Here is a 21,981-nt window from a genome sequence, read left to right on the forward strand (position 1 = left end):
ACCTGCATCTGAAGAAATATTCATGTTGAAATCTAATTAGCTGCATGTATAGAAGTTATTTATCCTTGTTGCTTTTGTTCACCTGGAAATTATGTGTAATGGTGTTTGATGTACAGCAGCCTGTACAATATTTGCATTTCCAAAGATATACTGAGCTTACTCACCTATGTTTGCCTGATGCTTTTCCCACTTGAAGGTACAAGGGATGTCCTTCATTGCTGCTGTGCTCATTCTCAATCTGGAAGAGGCAGATGCTTTCATTGCCTTTGCTAACCTTCTAAACAAGCCATGCCAGCTGGCCTTTTTCCGTGTGGATCACAGCATGGTATGCAATAGTTTTCTGGTTTTGAACCTTAGCATTCTTTTGACTTGAAGCATATTTGGCTTGTTGATGAATTCCTGTTGTCCTCTTGAATAACGGAGAACTCTAACCTGTTGTTACAAAACTGAGAATACCGGATACTAATCCATAGAACATGTTCTCCTGTTTTGACTTTTCCTCTAGAATCACTTGTTTTCCCTGTCCTAGGAAGTCATATTGTGCTATATTGAGATCCTCAAGTCTTGGTGGGATTTATTTTATGACCCAGCTTTCTTTTAATGACTGCTTATGAAGTGCTTTACTGTTTCTGCAGATGCTGAAATACTTTGCAGCCTTTGAAGTATTCTTTGAAGAAAATCTTCCCAAATTGTTTCTTCATTTCAAATCATACAGTCTCACTCCAGACATATATTTGATAGACTGGTGAGTTCAGAGAACAGAGCAAACCTAATGTTAAAGTGCTGGAACACTTTATATTTTGCTATAGTTTGGGCTTTTATTCACCTGTTGGATGTGAGTCACTTACGCATAACGTAAGTAGGGGAGAGGAGGCTACTGCATTGTATTTGTTTATGACTGATTGTAAGTGACTTGATAAAATGAACAAAATCATCTGCTGAAGAAAGTACGAGAATAGGAATATATTCTTGAAAGTAAAGGGTGGGTGAAATATGGCATGTAGTACAGGAAAGGGTAAACTTGGGAAAACAACAAGCATTTTGAAGTAATGAATATTCGGAAGTACTGAACTATTTTGTCAGTAATAGAAGCCAATAGTGCAGGTATCTTTCAAGTGTGTGTAGTGCTGCCAAATATTGAATGTCTCTTCCAAAGTTCTGTAAAGTGTCTGTTCATATATCATTATTATGTGGCTTAGAATTTTCTAATAGCGTTAATTGAATTAGATAGAATTAAATAATACAAAAACGGCATGTCATCCAAGTACTTGGGAACGAAGAACTTCTGCTGTCATCTGCTGTAGGATGCAGCTTTGCAGTATGTGGGAAGTCTTAGCAGGAGCTCAGATTATACAATAACAGCACTGAGATAGGAGTGTTGTGCAGCCCAGAGTTTATACAGATGTGTTATGCAAGTAGTGATGCTGTACTAAGTCCTAGAATACTCCGCTTCAGATAATTTGTGAGACATGAAGACTCTTATTCCTGCATGTGTTTCAAAGATGGCCTTGAGACATTAAGAGCCCCTCTTATGAATGGAGAGTAGGAGCAGTTGTGATAGCTGTTGGTAAGGAGTGTTCCATGATTCCTGAGCCACTTTCCACTATAAATAATGGCAAAACAAAATACTGTGCTTTATATCAAAGGAAGCACTACAAATTTGAGTGAGGTTTTACAATATGCTGCCTAGAGCAGACTGGATTTTCTGCCTGTGTATTATGTATGCTTTCTTAAAATAGACTTCTTAATATCAAACACAATTAGACTTGGTCTTTGAATAGCAAAACACTGACTAGATTTTTGTGATTTTTAACATGATTATAAATTCGAAATATATTGCACTGAAAATTCAATAACTATATTTGTAGTAGGGGGATGTAGCATTCTACTGAGGTATTTACAGCTTTAGATTTAGTTTAAAATCAATGATGAACAGAGCTGTTAGACTGCATTGTTTAAATAATGGGAAGGGTTAAGTTCTATGCTTTTGAGCTTTGTAGCTTAAGTTCAAATTTGTATACGACATCCGTTTGAGTGTAAAGATGTTTGTAACTTCTCTAGCTATAGCTTCCTAAAGGAGGTGGCTTTCAAATAGAGGATTTCCTGTAGCATGGAAAGAGATTGGTTTCAGAATAGCAGTTCTGAATTGAAAACATTGTAACTTTTGTGTATGTGAAATACAGACAAATAAGAATGCTTGAAAATAAGTATCTGCTCTCTTAGCTAATTTCACTGAGATTTAAAGGAGGTTGTTTAATGTTTCTTTAATGTTTCTGAAATAGCTTAAGTTATAACTCTGCCTTTTTTCTCAATTGCAGGATTTTTACACTCTACAGCAAGTCATTGCCACTTGATCTGGCCTGTCGTGTCTGGGATGTTTTCTGTAGAGATGGGGAAGAATTTTTGTTTAGGACAGGGTTAGGAATCCTTCGGTTATATGAAGATATTCTCCTACAGATGGACTTTATTCATATAGCACAGTTTCTAACAAAACTTCCAGAAGATATTACATCAGAGAAACTTTTTAGTTGTATTGCAGCTATTCAGATGCAGAATAGTAACAAAAAATGGGCACAGGTGAGTTGGATGTATATACATATGAAAACATGCTCATGTCTGCACATACATACATGGGGCACTTCTTTTAGTAACTATGCTACACGTCTGACTTCTAAGCAATAGGTAATACTGTTCATGTGACATTTTGTTTTTAGACTTGTCGCTGATGGGAGATGCATCTTGGTTGTGTATTCAAACAGAATCTCAATTCTTGTCATTGAGATGGCTACTTTTTTCCCTCCTCTTGGAATACAAATTCAGCACTGCATATTAATTTGGGGAGCAATAACGTAGTTGTTAAATAACCCTAGTTTTTAGTACAAAATGCTATACTGTAGGTGAAGATGAACATGTAAACCAAATTCTATTTGAAACTGACTCAATATAGTCTAAAGGGAATTGTAATAAGACCCAACTGAATAAAAAGGGAAGAAGAAAATCTCTTCAGACAGCTTTGTGGTGGGGCCTTTAAAATAATTCTTCACCTTCTGTTCCCCGTATGGGAATTCCTCCTAGTTCTGATGGAAAATACCAGTGTGACAAATAATTGGAGTTGCTGCTGCTGAAACCTTCAGCTAAGTACAAGGGTGAAGTAGTCAGGTTTGGCAGAAAAAGTGGCTTGTGTTCTTGGCTCAACTCCTAATGCCAACTGAGATGTAAGGAATAGCTGGAACATAAAAGAGGAGTTGGGAATTGTTTACCTTGTTGTATCTTCCCATATCCATGAGATTGGCTTTTCCCAATCATTTTAATGAGTTTTTCCTAAAATGGTGGAAAAAACGTTTTAGGTTTTGTAAGCATTTAGAAGTAATTGACTCTTCCTTTCTGGTGTCTCATTTTAGAAAGATATTTCCACGCTAATATCATTGTGGTTAACTTTTTTGTAGGACTAACTTTTCTATATTTATTAAATCTGTGTTTCCAGGTGTTTGCCTCACTTATGAAGGACAACAAAGAAGGGGACAAGAACCATAGCCCAGCACTGAAAAGCTAATCATTGTAATGTTGAGGTCAATTGAAAATGTGGAAAACCACTTGATGACGAAGGACTTCTCACATCACTTCTATATCACTATAGAAAATTGTGAAAAGTGAGAGAAAAATGATACAGCTCTCAGTGGTATAACGAACTGATGAAATCTTCGCCCTTTTGCCAGTATTAGCTTTTTTGATGGGAAGATTTGTTTTCACGCAGAATACTAAAACCTCTGAAACTGAGAAGTAGGGGAGTTCATATTTAATACTTTAAAAGAATCAGCTCAATGCAATAAACATTTCTAGTAACTTCTGTTGGTACTTCAAAAAAATTTTTGAGGCATAACTTTTTTTTACAAATACCACAAAGGCACTTTTTTGGGGGATGAGGGAAATGCTGAATCTGAAAAGCTCCAAAACTGCTATCCAAACCAAATGCTTTGGTACAAATATTACCTCCAAAACGAACCGTTTAAAAGTATTGAGGACCAAATAAGGTTGTTTGGTATGTTTATGCGGAAGATGGTTATGATTTTGAGAAGGGGTATTGTCTTATTTACTTTTTTTTTTTTAAGTTGCAGCTTCATTCTTCAGTCTGGGCAAACGTAATTAACTCAGGAACCGTAGAAGTATTGTGCCCAAACCTGTTAGAGCAAAAATCACGCGAACTTTAAACAGTGGTAAGACCAGGGCTATTATTTTCAGATGTACGGCTTTCAAAGTGAGTGGTGTTAAGCATTTGTTTTGGCGTACTGGTTGTGCAGCTTCTTGAAAATGGGGTGGGTATTCTGTGAAAGGGTTTTGCCACCAGAAGTTTTATCTTGTTGAGCCATTGTTAGCTAAGATACACTAGTATGTGATGGCAAACACTACAAACTGACAAACTATCTGCAGAATCTGTGTTGGTTTTTAACACTTGAGAGTCATGGAGACACTTCAGGATAGTACAAACAGAGTATTTCTTGAAACTCTCTTATTAGTGTGCAATACTGAAAGCTGAAAAGCATATGGTTTAGAGATTCTTAATTCTTTAACATCATTTAGCTGTGAGAAATGAGGTCATGCTGTATGTGTCACAGTGGCTGTTTTCAATGCTTTCTATTCTCGAAGATACTGTACAACAACTTCATGTTTGTGGGGGTTGGAAACCTAAAATGGATAGCACTGCAGGTGAGGAGCACTTGCACTCTTTGGTCCATTTTTTGCTAATATTTACTGTAAATAAATTCCTTACATGTGGGTTTTTGTAACTGGTCCCTCTGTGGAAATCAAGTCCAAACTACCATTATTATGTACTTTTAAGTGCGGGAGGCTCTCGGTTGTCTGGTGTTTAAAGCGGAGTCTACATAATTGGGGTGAAGATTTAGTGTGGTGTAATTACGTTGCTATCTGGTTTAAAACTACATATATACTATTCATAACATTACAATTTGAAATCTAAATGTCAGACTTTTTCTTAACTTATGTATTCACTACTTAAATTGGATCCAATTTGTCTTATATTTTTGCGTTATCTTGTACAGTTTTCTTACTTTTCAAGTATAAATCTGTATATAACTGTAAATAGAACGACGAAGCCTTCCTTTAAGACCACTAGTAACAATTCCTGTGTAAATAAAACTTACAGCAGAAATGCAGTCTAGTCTTTCCCGAGTATATTTTTGTTACAAAGCAAACCGCCCCCCTCCCTCGCTTGGTGGCTGCGCGCGGTGAGGGTGCAGCACGCAGCCCTAACGCCGCGTCTGCACATTGGGAATGCCTGCAGCCTGTCCCAGCGGGGCCGGGCCGCCAGGGGGCGCTGTGGGCGCGGCGGCGCGAGCGGGAGGAGCCCGCCCCGCCTCGGGACAGCGCTTCCGCCGCCGGAGCAGCGCGTGTGGGGCCGCCGCCATGAAGCCGGTAGGGCGCTGCGGGGTGGGGGGAGTGGTGTTGGGGGCTCGGCGGGGTGGGGGAGCGGGGTTGGGGACTGTGTTCTCGCTGGCCCGGCCCGCCGTTGAGCCGTGAGGGTTTTTCGCGTGTTGCTGGAAGCGGCAGAGCGCTCCAGGGCTGCGGTGGAGCGGCGTGACTAGAGCGGGCTGCGCGGCCTCTCGCTCAGCTGTGGCTCCCTGTGAGAGCCACGCGCGGCTCTGAGGTGATTTTCTGCCTGCCTTCCTCGCGCCGTTGTGGCCTTTCTGGCATAGGGGTCCGCCCTGATGCGCGCGCGTGATTTCCCGTGGCACCTGCCGGCCTGCCCAGCTGCTGTGCCCGGCTTCGTGCTGCCTCAGGCGCGCGTGCCCGGGCCGCAGCCTTGGAGCAGAACCTCCGGCCGCAGCTGTGCTGGAGCAGAGCGTGGAAATGGAGGCGGGCCGAGGGAGTGTACCCTGGAGGGCTGTGTGCCGTGCTAGGAGTATAAGGGTGCTTTCTGTGGCTGAAAGTGGGTGGCCGTAGGGTTTGGTAATTGTCAGTTTCTGTAAAACGTTCTTCACATCTCTCTTCTTATCAATTTAATGCGTTTGGGTGAGATAGGAGCACACTGATGCTTTGTTTGGCTTGGAGAAAAGCGGGCTCTGGAGAGACCTCATTGTGGATTGTGGCCTTCCTGTACACGAAGGAAGCTCGTAAACAGGAGGGGGTGCGACTTTTTACGTGGCCTGTGGTTCCAGGTGGAGGTGGCTTTAGGCTAAGAGAGGAGAGATTTAGGTTAGGTGTTAAGAAGAAATTCTGTTCTCAGATGGAGGTGAGGCCCTGGCACTGCCGTCCAGAGCTGTGGGTGCCCCATCCCTGAAGGCTCTCAAGGCCGGGTTGGATGGAGCCCTGGGCCCTCAGTTGGAGGGGGGCACCAGCCCATGGCAGGGGGTTGGAGCTCTATCATTCTTTTGAGGTCTTTTCTATCCCAAGCCATTCAGTGATTCTTCTGATACGTTCAGGTAAACAAGATAAACCCAAGTGTCAGGTCCTGCACTTTGGTCGCAACAACCCCAGGCAACCCTATAGGCTTGCAGAGGAGTGGCTGGAAAGCTGCCTGATGGAAAGGGACCTTGGTGTACTGATGGACAGTCGGCTGAATATGAGCTAGCAGTGTGCCCACGTGGCCTAGAAGGCTAATGGCATCCTGGCTTCTATCAGGAATGGTGTGATGAGCAGGACTAGGGAAGTAATCCTGCCCCTGTACTTGGCACTGGTGAGGCCTCACCCTGAGTACTGTGTTAGGTTTTGGGCACCTCAATACAGAAGGGACGTGGAGGTGCTGGAGCAGGTCCAAAGAGTGGCAACAAAGCTTGTGAAAGGCTTGGAGAATATGCCCTATGGGGAGAGACTGAAGGAACTGGGACTGTTTAGTCTGGGGAAAAGCAGGCTGAGGGGAGACCTTCAAATACCTGGAAGGTGATTGCAGCGAGAGCGGGGTTGGTCTCTTCTCACTGGTGACAGGTGACAAAACGAGGGGAAATGGCCTTAAGTTGCGCCAGGGTAAGTTTAGGTTGGATAACAGGAAGAAGTTCTTTACAGAAAGGGTTGTTAAGCACTGGAATAGGTTCCCCAGGGAGGTGGTTAAGTCACCATCCCTGGATGTGTTTAAAAACCGTTTGGATGTGGTGCTCAGGGACATGATTTAGCGGACGGTTGTTAGAATTAGGGTAGTATGGTCAGGTCGTGGTTGGACTCGATGATTTTTAAGGTCTTTTCCAACCTGAGCAGTTCTGTGTTTCTACGATTCTAAGTTGTTCAGTGCTGGCAGAAATACAAACTAAATGAGATCACAACCAACGAAGATAAATTTCATGAAGGGTTTGGATGTGTCAGTCACATGGAATTTTCTATTTGTTCCCCAGAGAAAAAACACAAAGCGTGTCCCAAGCTTTCGCAAGTTACTGAGAACTAGTAAAATAAAACTTGACAACAAATTAAAGAATAAACAGTACAAGCAGCAGAGTGCCGCTAAGAAGTATCGGAAAGAACAAAAGAAGCTAAGGCAGGCTGTCAGAGATGCTGTCTGTAAAAAGCCTTTTCCACTGGAGGATTACAAGAAGAAACATGTTGGTAAGTGCTTGCTCAGTGCTGTTTTTGCATAGAAAAGATACGGCTGTTACTGATATTCTGCTGTTTTATGTTATAAAATTTTGTTTCAAGAAAAGGACGTTTCCTTTACTGTGCACAGATGAACACTGTTCTCGTGTAAAAGAAAGAAAGGGAAGTTATGGAAAATGCAGCCATTCTGACAGGATCTGACAGCTGGAGGGGTAGAGCTGTGTTTGCTCTAATTGTTACTGATTTTCACAATAAAGGGGCCACTTTTTGGGTTAATGTAAACATGTGCTTGAAGATTCATGAGATCAAAGTTGAAGTAAGGTGTCTCAGGTGTATGCAGCATTAGGTTTTAACTGTGAGTATACATACAGCATCTTAATTTGTGCACGTTATTACTGAAATAGCTGAAAAACAGGAGGAAGAAGAGGAAGATGAAGCGCTTCCATTGGACATGATGGATGAAGATGACTTGAAGTTAATGGAAGATTTGGCTAGAAAAGCATCATTTCTAACCAGAGATATTTCTTCTAAGTGAGTATTGTGATGTCTACTTTCAGCCTGGTGTTTCTTTGCAGTTCCGGCTTAGTGTTTCCTTGATCTGTTGGTACATTCAGTATTAATGTAGCGATGTGTATCAGATCATTCATGGGCTCTGCTGCCCTTCACGATACTGTTTCTGCAGTGTTCACTCCCGTGATGTCCATGGCTATGAGATGAGTAGCATTCCTCAAACTAAATAAAATGACAACCTGTACGTGAGGGTCCCAGTCCTGCTTGCTTGCTGGTATAGTCCTTCATGGCAGATGTGCTCAGGGTGAAATTTTCAGTGTGCCAGGGCAGCTGCACACGTAGTGGTAAAAGGGGAGAGCAGTCTGGTCTAGGTGTGAGAGAGGCTGTGCTGAGATCCTAGTAGTTTCTGTTTTGTATCTCTTTATATTTTATGTATCTTTTCCAAATTTGTTAAGATTTTAGGACAGAAATTATGTTTCCAAAGGATGTTTACCTTACGAACTTCATCTGATTTGTTCATTGTTGTCTTACTTTGAAGGGCCCCTGAGGATGTTACTGCTTCATGAATGGGAGCAGCTAGCAGTGTGGTTTCCAGATGTCCCAAATGACTCAGATTTGTGAATAACAGCTGTATTTTCTTCATGTTCAGCAGTTACAGCTGTTGAGATCCTGTGCATGTTGAGTAGGATTTGAGCACGTAGGAAAGGTTTGATCTACACAGGGACAATGAGGCAGAGTCTGGTGCTGATCTTACAGTGTTTGTAGGGTGGCTGTGTGATACAATATGACTCATACCAGCGGTCTTCCTTGCTGAAGCCTACTGGTCTCTGAACACATGGCTTTTCAGAATCCATCACAGATCAGTAGTTGAAGTTCTGTCACAAGACCAAAAGCAGTGTTCCTAATGAAAAAGACTGTGCTGCTTCCTTCAGAAAGTGATTCATCGTCCCTGGCTTTTAGTTTATGAATCAGATGAACAAATAACATACCTTGTAGTGCCCGTACTACAGGAGAGTACAACTTTTAACTTTTTTTGGTAAATGTTGCATGCATATGTTTAGACTCATGGAAATGTTTCAGTATTCACCAAGCAAGTTGGCTGTCCTGCTAGGCTAAGTAAGTCTCGTTTTGTTTTTGCTCATATCACATTTTAATTTCCTCTAAAAAAGAGATGGGAAGCACTACATTGTCTTGAATTCAGAAATCCTATATAGATCTGTATTAATGTTGTCTCACGGTGAATACACTCCAGCATTCCACTGCATATGATCATCTGTTGTTTGTTTTTTTAAGTGTGGACACCTAATCCAGCTAGTATACTATCATACGTGGTTCGTGTCTAATTAGGTGGTTAATTGATTTTGTTTGCCTTGTGTTCTATCAGTGAACCTGTTCACATCAAGAAACGAAAACGTGACAGTGTGATTGAAAAATATGAGAAGATACCAAGACGCATAAACGCTGAACCAGAGAAAGAGCTCATCCATCTGCTCCCTATCAAAGACAAAGGTGGCATTATTCCCCAAACCATGGAAAAGCCAGGTAAGGCACAGATTTTGCAATCAGAATAGCATCCAAGATGTATATAACTTGTTCTTTCAAATTTCTCAGTGCTTATTACAAGCTTGACCCTGGACTGTTTTTGCAGTTCCTGATGTTGCTGAGGATGAAGAAGAAGACATGGAAGAAATGGAGGTAGCAGAAGGTAATAAAACATTGTGTTTATTTATTTCTCTTTTTCCAAATCACTGATGGATCTGAGGAGTCCATTGCTGTTCCCTAAGGATGTTTGTTAAGTGATTTTTTTTTTTTTTAGGGTGTTGGTTACCATGTTACTTTCTTACATGGTAGGATGTCAAGGCCTTGGGGAATGATTTCCACAGCTGGCTTCAGAAGCTTTTTCTTTAAGACACAAAAAATGCAAATATACCAACTGTATTTTTGAAAGAGAAAGTGATTGGTGAAAAAGTTGCTGCAAATTGTAGGGCTTCTCAACTTCTTGGCACAGTTGGGGTCACATGTTGAATTTATATGTTATCACTGTGCTTGGGGAAAAATATTTAAGGTTCAGAAAGATTTTTATTCATTTACTTCTGCAAGCCTAAGATTCTAAAGTGGAGAAGGAATTATACAAGCTCTGGCAGGTTTGTTCTTAAAGCTGCTTTCACTGTGGAACTGCATGTCATATTGTTGAGTGGGACTATCACTCATCTGAAGTGCAGTATCTAGAACTGTGGTTTACAGCATGGTATTTGGTAGTGGTTTCCTCAGTGACTCTCCTCTTTAACTCTTATACGCTGTGCTAGAGTTGAATGAAGAGCCCCCACCTGTTCTCACTCCTGAGGAAATGGCTGCTCAAAGGAAAGTGAAGCTGCAAGAAAGGAAGATGCACATTGCTGCCTTAGCATCTGCCATTCTCTCTGACCCGGAAAACAATGTAGGTAGCATTTATTTAACATGCATGTGTGTGTGCCTGTGTTGTGCAGCAAGTTAGTAAATAAAAATCTGAAGTAACTAAGTAATAGCAAAAGCAGAATACATCAGTAAAACAAGGTGAAGTATTAGTATCGCATCACTCTCTGAGGACTGCAAGCAGTGAAACTGCTGCTATAGGTTGATGCAAAGGATTTGAATCACGTAAAGGTCCTGGTGACTGTGTTGGCTCTGTTCAGGAGTAACTTGGCCCTCTGAATAACTGCAGGAATAATATTGCATCCAGTGTTTCCTATCCAAACTACTTTGTTCCTTAAGCATAACCCCTATTTCAGCTCCGCTTTCAAGGTTGTGTATAGAAGTTCTCAATGTTTCAGTACATGCTAGTAATTTGCTATAATTCTAGGTAATTTTAGAATGGTATTGTAGTTCTTACGTTCCCAAGATAAAATTTTGATGGGTTATGCAGAATTTTATGCTTCCTTGTACAATGCTAAGTAAGCTCAGTTAGTTGCTTTTTTCCCCTCTAAGTGTTTAGAAATGGGGCTCATTTCTTGTGACAGACTTGCAGAATTGTATATTGTGCTTGGAGATTGGTTTGGAGGGTGATCTTCAGCTGAATTCATCAGTCTCTTTTCTTAATCAGATTAAGAAGTTGAAGGAGTTGCGTGCCATGCTGATGGAACAGGACCCTAATGTTGCTGTGATTGTTCGAAAGTTGGTCATGGTTTCTCTGATGGAAGTATTCAAAGATATCGCTCCTTCTTACAAAATTCGGCCTCTGACTGAAGCAGAAAAGGCCACCAAGGTGAAATATCACATTTTCTGAGTCATTCATATTTTTTAGATCATGCCAAATACTGTTATTTTAACATGAATTTCTGGTTTAGAACAAAGAGCAGCAAATACACAAGCACTTAGGGATGTTGTGAAACTGTGACAATTTTGGAGCAGAGGTGTTTGATTTGAACCTTAATTCTTGCATAATTCCTTCAATAAGCAGGTGATATGCTGATGGTAATGAAGGAAAGTAATAGTATACTAGATTAGTGTACCAAACCTGAGTGGGGGACTTTATCATAAACCTTGGAATAAGACAGTGGTTTTAGTCACACTGAGGGAAATGGAAGGAAAGCAAATTAAACGCCGTTGTCACCTCACTGGCACAAATTACTGTGAAGTGCTGAATTTACGCAACAGTTTCTTTTTGTTTTGCTGTACGCCTGGAGGTGTTCTGGGGCAACCTGATCTGATGCCTGACTTAGTGGTTGGCAACCAGCCCATGGCAGGGGGGTTGGAACTGAGTGATCCCTTCCTGTTCCGTGATTCTGGAGGTTGTTTATAAGCAGTTTTGTAGGTGCTTTTAATAGAAGCCATGGCTCTAAAATAACAGCTGGATCCAAATTTCACTTTAGACCCTAGAAATGAAATAGGCCTTGTTGGGAGGGGTGCTTAGAGCACAAGAGCATGTCTAGTAATAAGCAGAAATATTTATTGTTAAGACATTTCTAGTAATGCCTGTCTAGAAGGAAAAACCTTCTTAGGTATGTCATACATTCTTAATTTTGTGGTTTTTTTGCACCACTGCCTAATTTTGGTCTCCAAATAATATTTTACTTTTGTGATGTACACAGGTTAAAAAAGAAACTCAGAAACTGAGAGAATTTGAAGAAGGCCTTGTGAGCCAGTATAAATTTTACTTAGAAAACCTGGAACAAACAATTAAAGGTACTGTGAACACTTTTTTATAGTAAATGCAAAATTGTTTTCAGGATCACAGTTTACCTCTGCTGATTGAGTGCTAACCATACCCGTCTTTTATGTAATGAGTATTTCATATAATTGTAGAAGAACACATTGATTATGCAACAACGAAAATTGTAACTGTGTAGAAGCTCCTGTGCATTTTGAAAGTAATTACTAGTAATGTTTTTTTGTGCAGATTGGAAACAGAGAAAGTTGAAGAAAAGCAATGTTGTCTCATTAAAGGCGTATAAAGGCCTAGCAGAGATTGCAGTGAAGTGTCTGTGTGAGCTGCTTGTGGCCCTACCCCACTTCAACTTCCACAATAACATTATTGTTCTCATCGTTCCTCTCATGAACGATGCATCAAAAACAGTAAGTGATTTTCTGATTGGGAAGAGTTCTCATTTTGCATGAAACATAATTTATTTCTGAGCTTTATTCCAGTATCCATGTCTTGTGGCCTTATCTTTTACCTATTCTACAAGCTGTGACTGCTTTCTGTTTAGTAAATACTGTCAGTATTATCAAATAGCTGTTGCTATGGAAAAAATTGTTTGAATTCACCTTTCAGATCTCTGAACTGTGCTGTGAAGCAGTTAAGAAGCTCTTTAAGCAAGACAAGTTGGGCTTTGCTTCGCTTGGTGTAGTTAAGGTCGTTTCTGGCCTTGTAAAGGGCAGAAATTACAACGTCCGACCTGAGGTAAGAGTCTTTCTGTTATACTTCACAATTTTCATTTTTTGATAGTTTGAAAAAAATCTGTAAGCTGAAGTTAGTGCAGCTGCTGGCTATAGACAAGCAGAATTTCATCACTGTGAGAACACAGGAAGATGAGAGGTGGGCTGGGCCAGAAGGTTAGGAGAGATAAGGGCAGGGGAAAGAAACTGAGCAGATGAATGGCTCTCAACAGAGACACGAGTTATGTCAGGTAGGAGGACTGGAAGTGAGAGAGGCAAATGGAGGGATGGATAAAAATTAACATTGCTGAGGAAGGAACTGTGAGCACAGATGAATGATACAGATGAGAAGGAACATGAGGAGGGTGAACATAAGAATCTGTGAGCAGCAAGGATCACCAGCTAGTATGGAATTCAGGATTTCTTAGCCCCTCCATTCCTCTTCTGTTGATCACCTTTCATTTTATTTATTTATTTTCCCATAGGTGTTAAAAGTTTTTCTTCACTTAAGAATTAAGGAGGTGGAATTAAAAAAAGATTCCGAAGACATCGCACCAAAGAAAAAGTTCATGACTTTCAAAGAGAAAAGAAAACATCTTTCAAGAATGCAAAGAAAGGTAATGACTTGTGCCTTTTGGGTGTTGATAACATATTCAATCGTTTCTATTAAGAAGGGATGTACCTATGCTGGTTGCCCTGTAGCATCACAGGATGACTTAAGCAAGTCAACTCACCAAGCATGAATTGTTCATTTGGAAGGTTTTTTCACTGGGTATCTTTGGGATCTGGGTATCCAGGCCGGTTGGAAACATTTACTTTGCTGGAATGTTTGTTTACTTAAAATCAACTGTCTGTTTTCAGTGGAAGAAAGCAGAAGAGAAGCTAGAAAGAGAACTCTTGGAAGCAGAAGCTTCAGAAAGTAAAGAAAAAAAACTGAAGCTGGTAAGTAATTTAGAAATGATTTTCCCATTTTTGCAAAGTAGCAGCTGCTAATAATTTTGTAACCAGGAGTCTCCCTGATAACCCAAACTGTCAGCATTTCACACCTCTACATACTGTCAGCAGCAGACAAACATTTTGCCTGTGCCAGAGGTCTCAGTTTTACAAAGAAGAGCCCTCTTAATGTACCCAGGAAAGCCAGCTTAGCTATTGTTGTTTCCTTCTGTTGTGTGCACAGAAAAGTGTTTGAATGCACTGATGAATGTTCTCCTTATGCCCTGTTCCTGTTGCAGGCAGCACTAGGTAATGGTGTTTCCCAATTTCACAGAGTGGCTTTTAGGCAAGGGAGGAGTGTGCCTAGCTTGAACTGAGGGGAAGAGAGGCTGTTCAGCTAGGAGAGTGTAAAGGGACAGAATAGGGGGCAGGATAGCAGCACTTGAGCTTTTCAGCATAAGAAGAGCAGAAATGGCAGTGCCAGGACTGATTTGGACAGCCTAAGTGCAAGCTTGGACAGAGAGGTGTGACAGCTGGGCAATCAGTGAGGCTTTTTCTGCTGCCTTTATCTCTTTGGAGGGAGGTAAGGAAAATGTTGTGCTTCACTCTTTCCTGAAGATCCCCTGTCACATCTTTTACCTCACCAGTAGGTTTTGTTGCTCAATTCCAGTGTGCTGACACTGATGTTGGCACTTAAAAATTTATTAATATAATTTAATATTACTATTACAGTACTAGTACTAGGCACGTTTTTAATGGAGTTCTAAGTGAACAAGAAAATGTCTGCTTTCCATGCTTACATATTTTACTTTGTTCTCTTCCCATCAGCACACAGAGACCTTGAATATTGTATTCTTAACATACTTCAGAATCTTGAAGAGAGCTCAGAAGTCTCCGCTTTTGCCGGCTGTGCTGGAAGGTCTTGCAAAGTAAGGACATGATTGACCTCCTTTTGTGTGTATCAGAACAGGCATAAACTGCTGAAAGGCTGTGTGACTCTTGTAAGCAAGGAGAGAAGACTGACAAATATGCTGAAATTCTTTTATTTCTATGCTGACATACTTGGCTACTTCTGCAAACGTTTCAGTGTAATGTGAAATTGCCACGGCAGCATCAATATGACACATACCCAGCAGGTGTGATGCAATTGTGTTATTTTGTCTGATTGCTTCCTGAAGAACCTGAGCACGTCTCTAGTGCTATAGGGAAGCTGAGAACTATCAGCTGGGGGCTGAATTCTCCATGTATGGGAAGATGAGAGATTCTGAGCATTTCATGTAGCACTGCTTTGAGGTCTGGGTTTCTCTAGGTCAGAATGCTTTGAGCTAAATTTGCAGGGGATGTTTATAGCTTATCTCTTTGATTTAAGGTTTGCCCACCTCATAAATGTGGAATTCTTTGATGACCTGTTGATTGTTCTTCATTCTCTCATCTCTTCTGATGTAAGTAGAGCTTAGTTGTAGATTTTTCTTAAAATTAACTTTGGGGTACTCAACCAGTTTTTGTACTTACAGGACTTAAGCTATCGGGAGAGTCTTCACTGCATTCTCAGTGCTTTTCAAATACTCTCTGGACAAGGTGAGAAATCTTTAAAAAAATAAAAACCAACAACAAAAACCTGCAGTGTAGTATCATTTTATTAACATAATCACAAATAAATATATTTACTCCTGCATAGGTGATGTTCTTAACATTGATCCAATGAAATTTTACACACATCTTTACAAGACGCTGTTCAGCCTACACGCAGGTAAGTCCAGATTCTTATTTTCAGTGTCTAATTAGGTAATGTTTATTCTGCTTGTTTGGTATCGCAGCCTTAATACAATGTTAGCAAACTACTTATTTTTAACAATTGTTAAAAGATGAGTCCACGTAGAGTTAAAACACACACTTCTAATGTTTAGAGTTTTTGATGGAATATTTTCTTACAGAGGAACACAAAAGCAACAGTCTGTTTTTTCTGTTCAAAGTTGGGCTGTCCTTTACAAGAAGGGGTGAATGGTTACGCCTGGGTCACGTTAGTGCTGTGCTCGAACCTTTTGGGCCTTCATGTTATTTCTCAGGTTTCAGTGCACAGGCAGTAGCAGAATATTTAGTTTTATGCTCCTGGTCATGATTACTTACTCTTTGTATCAAACTTTGCTTTTGAGGCGGTACCAATGATGACATAGGGATTGTGCTCCAGTGCCTGGATGTCATGCTTGCCAAGCGGAGAAAGCAAGTTTCCCAGCAGCGAGCTCTTGCTTTCATGAAGAGGCTTTCCACTCTCGCTCTTCATGTTCTTCCACACTCAAGCATTGGGATCTTGGCAACAAACAGGATATTAATGCAAGTAAGTTTTACTTGTTGGATTTTTTAGCTTACTGGTTAAAGGTTGTTGTATTTTTTGACAGATTGATTTTATGCAAAATATTTTGAAGCATTTTAAGCAAAAACAGTAAATACAGAGTTACCTTAAATGCATCTGAGGTGGAATATCATGAATCGATTCCTGGAGTTAAGTTAACTGTGCTATAATTGCATGTATAGTATAAGCAACTCGGCCTTTTCCTTTGTGTTGTAGACATTCCCAAAGATGGATCTCTTACTAGACAACGAATCTCAAGGCAGTGGAGTGTATCTCCCAGAACTAGATGAACCAGAGCACTGCAATGCCCAGAACACAGCTCTATGGGAGCTGCATTTGCTGCAGGTTAGTGAGTAGCTGAATAATTTAGGAAGGTGAACTAACAGTAAATAACTACTACCAAATACAGAGCGGAGTTCAGGCTTATCAGTCAAATGTGGCCCACATGAGCTGAGCCTATTCCCTGTGCAGAGGAACAGCAGAGTCCCTCACTCACTTGCCTTTTTCCTTCCTTTCTTTCAGAGACACTATCATCCAACAGTGCAGAAATTTGCAGCTCACCTTGCTGTTGGAGCTCCAGCTGAAGGATCGGGAGCTCTTTCACTTGATTTGAGCAGAAGGTGAGCTATACAAGGGATATTTTAAAAAATAGAGTACTAGCAAAGTAGCAGCTGTTCATACTCTATTAAAGGAATACCTAAAAATAATTACTCATAACATTAAAAGGTTCTTTTGTTCAAAACTCACTTTCTCTGTTCTTCTGCTGGTATGGAAAATTTGCTGCTTTTTTCTGACTGTGGATTATGATCATTGAACTGTGGCTCTCCACTGGAAACTGGAAACCAAGCTGCAGTGTAAGGTGCAGAATATATCAAAATACAAGAACAGCCATTCTGGTTTACACTAAGGATCTGTCTAATTCACTGTCCTGTCTTCAGTAGTGGCTGGAGACAAGTGCATCAGGAAGAGCAAAAAAAGGGGAAGCTTACGAGGCCTGAGCCACCTCCTAGCCTCTGACTTGTTTTTTTATTCTGACTTTTCTGAAGTGTTCCAAGTCCCTTGAACTAAAGTATAAATTTTAAAAGCACTGTATTGCTTGATATGGGTTCTATGAGTCTACAGCTTATTAGTTTAAAGTCACCTTTTGTTTTGAACCTGCTACCAGCATGCATCATTTAATGGTCCTTGATTCTTGCTTTGGGAGATGAAGTGAACAGTCTGTTCCAACAGGCACTTTCTGTGTTTCTGTGTGACTTTGTAGATGTCCTTAATTTTGCCCTCTGCCTGCTGTCTGTTCTCTCGACTGGAGCTATTGCATGTGTTTCATCATCTTTGTTTCCTTCTCCTGAACTCAGTTAAAGTATTTCAAGATGAGGAGACTGGAGAAGATGCAGTATTTGAGATGTGGATGATCAGTGAATTACACACTGATGTAACAGTGCTTTCTGTTCTGTTCTGTATATCTTTCCAACTCTACAGACCATACTGAGGTCACAGTCCCATGACAGTACCTGTAGTAAGGACATCTTGTCATTTAGGGATAGTGCTAAGAACATGTTTGCTTTTTGTGTGAAGCTTAGATTGTTTTTCCCTAGTTCTTTTTTTCCATGCTGAATTTCATTTGCTATTTTACTGGCTATGTCCTGCAGTCTGCCTGCAGTTCTCAGCAAACAGTTCGCTCCTACTAGCACACATGACTTGGTATTCACCATCTTCTCCACACTGAGTGAATTGAAACCCACGGAGCCCGGTGCAGACCTTGTGGAAACTCAGTTTCTTTCTTAGACATTGCAAAAACTGATCACACACACCTGTCTACTGTTTGCTGTGTTTTAACCATTCTTTTTCATGTGATGGTCTTACCCATTCTCTAATGCCTACTTAGTTTTTTTCGGTAACACCCTGCAATAAGGAACTTGGGAATCCTGCTGGAATTTAGCTAGATTGTATTGGCTAGATAACTTTTATCTACTTACTTTAGACTTTTTTTTCAATGCTGGAGTTATATGCAGATCAGGCAGTGACTGCTTGGAACTCTGGCAGGCCAATAGATCAGTTTTCCTGTCTCCTTCTCCAGCTGAGTATTTAGACATGTATCACTGGCTTTTACTAGCCCTATTTCACAGGTACCGTCTTTTCTAGTTGATGTTCATTACTCTGAAGAATTCACTTAAGACACGTTGGGTGGGTATGAATGGTGTTGGTGGATAAGCTGCTCTTGCTTTGGCTGTATATTATTTTGAAGGGAATCTAATGAATTTTTTCTTTCACTGTAAAAATTGTGGTTTTGCTGTAGGCCTGCTACAGAACTTTTTGAGGCATACAATATGAAAGGAATGACCTTCAATCCTCCCGTTCCATCAGTAACACCCAGACGAAAGGTAACTCCATGTCCTTTTTTGACCATGGGATGTACCAATTTAAGCTTTATTTGCTATGTGCAGATATTAGCACACTTAGTTTGGCTTTCTGCTTTGTGTACTTTCTCAGTTAAATATTTTTTAACTGGCATAAGGTAGCACTGGCTTATAAGAGAAGGAAGAAATGCTGTATGAGTATTTCCTCTCCCATAGTGTCAGTTAACGTAGAATCATAGAATGGCCTGGGTTGAAAAGGACCACAATGATCATCCAGTTTCAATCCCCCTGCTATGTGCAGGGTTGCCAACCACCAGACCAGGCTGCCCAGAGCCACAGCCAGCCTGGCCTTGAATGCATGCAGAGATGGGGCATCCACAACCTCCTTGGGCAACCTGTTCCAGTGTGTCACCATCCTCTGTGTGAAAAACTTCCTCCTAATATCGAACCTAACCCCCCCCATCTCAGTTTAAAACCATTCCCCTTTGTCCTATCACTGTCCACTCTCATAAGCAGCCGTTCCCCCTCCTGTTTATACACTCCCTTCAAGTATTGGAAGGCCGCAATGAGATCTCCCTGGAGCCTTCTCTTCTCCAAGCTAAACAATCCCAGTTCCCTCAACCTTTCCTCACAGGAGAGGTGCTCCAGCCCTCTGATCATCTTAGTGGCCCTCCTCTGGACCCACTCCAAGAGCTCTGCTTCCTTCCTGTACTGGGGGCCCCAGGCCTGGATGCAGTACTGCAGATGGGGCCTCACAAGAGCTGAGCAGAGGGAGACAATCACCTCTAATTTAGAATAATTCAGAAGTAGCTGCTTTTAGGGGTTTTTTTGTTGTTGGTTTTTTTTTTGTTGTTGTTTTTGTTTTTTTTTGAATTGCATAGATAATCAATTAGAACTCAAATTGTTTAGTTAGTAATGCTACCAGGAGTTCTGCTTAGTAGTGATAAACATTCTGAATAAAATTCTTAAATTGTTTATCAGTAGATCTAATAAAAAGCAGTCTTCAATTACAAATGTCAGGAAGTAACTTCTGCTTTAAATATTAAATTCTAATTGCTACAATGAATTAAGGAAAGTGAGAATATTTTATTAAATACAAGCTGGATAGTTATCTCAGCATAGCAGTCATAGGTATACAGGAGACGTATTTCTGGCTTGGCTTATTTGTGTTTCTGGTTTCCAAAGGCACTGATTTTCTTCAGGTCCTTCTGATTTAACCTAGGGCTACAAGTGTTCAGGACTTCTAGATCACGACAGCTGTATTCCACTGCAAGCTATGTTCCACATAGCACAGTGGGTGTGGTATTTGTTTTACTTAACTTTTGCTCTTTGCAGTCGTTCAGTGCAGATTTCTTATCCATTTCTGCAATGATAAACTAATGTTTGTTTAAAAAGCAGTAATAAAAAGCCAGCTGTCTGTCCCAGTGTTGGTAGTTGGCAGGACAGCCAGATTCCCAGAGTCTTTGGTTCAGCATGTAGGACACTGATCCCCGTAAGTGACAGTTTATGGCTTTGAAGTGTAAATTTGAACAAAGAGCTAATGTATGAAGAGGAGAAAGGGGCGAACACTTTCTAGCTCTTAAGCACTAGATGTGTTCTAGATGCCAACCTCCATTAATTGTTCAGTGAGTGCTGCGTCCTTTTAAGAGTGGTAAGTAATTGTCTTTCTTCCTAATGAAAACTTTATTAACCTTGGCAGTGCCTCCAATTTTTAACTCAATAATGTCTGTTAAAGTGCTGAGCGATTTTTTCTTCAACTTTTGAGAAGCAACTTCAGAAAAGCTTAGCTAGTACTTACTAGCTAACCGGAATCTTACTAGCTGTCCTTAGATAATGACTGCCTGATGTTTCTGTCCTGCTGGGACATTAGCAGACAGATCGAGGCTGGGAACAGCAGATAGGAGAGAGATTGGATAGTGCTTGAATAAAGGAATGCGTAAAGGAAGCAGAAACAAAGGAGGAAGAAGATGGCGGTACTTGAGAAATTAGCTTCAGTGTTCCTTACTCTGTGGCTGTTTGACTCATTTAACAATCTTTGGCAGCACCCAAATTTTACTCTGTGTGTCCTGCAAGTTTGTGTTATGCTGCCATGCTCTGTCAGCACCTGTCCCTGCTGACAAAAGCTCTGAATTGGAATTTTCTTTTTCCTGTGCTCCACTAAAGAGAGGATCTCATTTGTCCTTAAGTGCATGAGGTATTTGGCTATGTGAGTGTTAATACTTTAAGAGAGCTGCAAATCATGTGGATGACTTTCCTCATCTGACCTTCCTTCATCACTAGGGAGGAGTGGAGATCTCCACATGTGGCTCCAGACAGAAGGAATCTCTCAAGACAGGGTCAGAACGTTCCTTTCCACTACTTGCATTATTGCCTTCACTAGCCCTTGGATCTGAGATGCTTAGTTTATTTTTTTAGTGTGTTGAACAGGAAGCAGTGTGTAGGTTCCTTCAGAACTGAAACCTGTGGCTATGTATAATAGGTATTCTTCTAGAGAACAGTTAAAAGTAAAAGAAAAAAAATAATTGCCAAAACTACGATCATCTAAGGCATGCTGGACGTGTGACTTCCAAGTGAAACTTACCGGCAGTTGGATCTCAGTGAGCTGACAGTTCTGTAGGTCAGGTCTAGGAGATGGCCAGGGGCATGGGAGAGAAAGGGGACTGCTAATGAAAGATACTGGACTTGTTTATTAACACAACTAATCTTCTATTATTTTCAGGACACATTCTCACATGTGGATTCATTTCTAAATCAGGAGCTCACTGAACAGCTTCAACAACACATGAGCAAGACTGTTAGTCACAAAAGCTTGGATTTTGCTAGACACTTACAAGAATCATCCTTGTCCTAAATGGATCTATCAGTCGTGTTTTGGTGGCTTCTTAATTATGGACAAAGATCGGTTGGAAGAAATTTCCACTCATCATTAAAGGAATGCAAGTAGGCTTTTGTTTGAATATTGAAGCACTCAATAAACGGAACAGAAGCTTTTCACACAGGTACAAGGCTATCTAGCCAGTGTTCTCAGGGCTTGGGATCTGCAGTGTACAGTTACATCAGTAAGGTAATAAGATACAAACTAAGGTCATTTTAAAATTGCCTGAAACAGTGCATTATAGTATTTTTGTTTATATAACTTCTAATATTTTGTAATAGAATATACATATATTTGTTTCTGAGGAAACACTGGGTTATGTTGATATATGAATAAATATTTTGGAAATGCTAATATAGTATTGAGGTCTTTGATGTTCAGGATACCTCTAGATTTGGAGTATGTATTACTTTACATATTTTTAAACTTTTCTCTTGATGTCTCCAAACTGTTTATCATGTTTTGAGATGATTCTTGCTTTTGCTGTGCATTTGTTCTGTTACAATAAGACCATGGTATTTATTTGGATATTAAGATTACTGAGTTCCATTTCTGAGCTACCCTCA

At 40.6% G+C, this 21,981-nt stretch overlaps 2 protein-coding genes across 4 annotated transcripts in view; both read left to right on the forward strand.

Annotated features, from left to right (window-relative positions):
• TBC1D12 (TBC1 domain family member 12) overlaps nucleotides 1-5,171 on the forward strand; it is a 36,278-nt gene extending 31,107 nt beyond the window's left edge. For 2 of the 3 annotated variants that reach the window (XM_015288861.4, XM_015288862.4), the window contains 4 exons: nucleotides 197-325; nucleotides 636-745; nucleotides 2,319-2,577; nucleotides 3,485-5,171. In XM_015288861.4, the coding sequence (XP_015144347.3) occupies nucleotides 197-325; nucleotides 636-745; nucleotides 2,319-2,577; nucleotides 3,485-3,553 (567 nt within the window). In that variant the 3' untranslated portion in view covers nucleotides 3,554-5,171. The remainder of the gene's footprint in view (nucleotides 1-196; nucleotides 326-635; nucleotides 746-2,318; nucleotides 2,578-3,484) is intronic. The other variant, XM_040703076.2, reaches the window with a different exon arrangement.
• A 224-nt stretch (nucleotides 5,172-5,395) lies between these two features.
• On the forward strand, nucleotides 5,396-21,943 carry NOC3L (NOC3 like DNA replication regulator). The gene is made up of 21 exons (XM_004942152.5): nucleotides 5,396-5,430; nucleotides 7,341-7,548; nucleotides 7,941-8,067; nucleotides 9,431-9,588; nucleotides 9,695-9,751; nucleotides 10,353-10,483; nucleotides 11,126-11,287; nucleotides 12,114-12,207; nucleotides 12,422-12,597; nucleotides 12,797-12,925; nucleotides 13,386-13,517; nucleotides 13,762-13,842; nucleotides 14,662-14,762; nucleotides 15,203-15,275; nucleotides 15,348-15,411; nucleotides 15,512-15,583; nucleotides 15,987-16,168; nucleotides 16,400-16,528; nucleotides 16,706-16,803; nucleotides 18,480-18,564; nucleotides 21,260-21,943. The coding sequence occupies exons 1-21, from the start codon at nucleotides 5,422-5,424 to the stop codon at nucleotides 21,389-21,391; spliced, it is 2,400 nt and encodes a 799-aa protein (XP_004942209.3). The 5' UTR covers nucleotides 5,396-5,421; the 3' UTR covers nucleotides 21,392-21,943.
• Nucleotides 21,944-21,981: the final 38 nt, after the last annotated feature.

The sequence above is a fragment of the Gallus gallus genome, chromosome 6 (genome assembly GCF_016699485.2).
Source record: "Gallus gallus isolate bGalGal1 chromosome 6, bGalGal1.mat.broiler.GRCg7b, whole genome shotgun sequence".
NCBI classification, from domain to species: Eukaryota; Metazoa; Chordata; class Aves; order Galliformes; family Phasianidae; genus Gallus; species Gallus gallus.

Coding starts and splice junctions, on each gene's coding strand:
- NOC3L (XM_004942152.5), top strand. Junction 9,752..10,352: donor AGAAATGGAGGTAGCAGAAG/GTAATAAAACAT, acceptor ACGCTGTGCTAG/AGTTGAATGAAGAGCCCCCA. Junction 12,598..12,796: donor TGAACGATGCATCAAAAACA/GTAAGTGATTTT, acceptor TTCACCTTTCAG/ATCTCTGAACTGTGCTGTGA.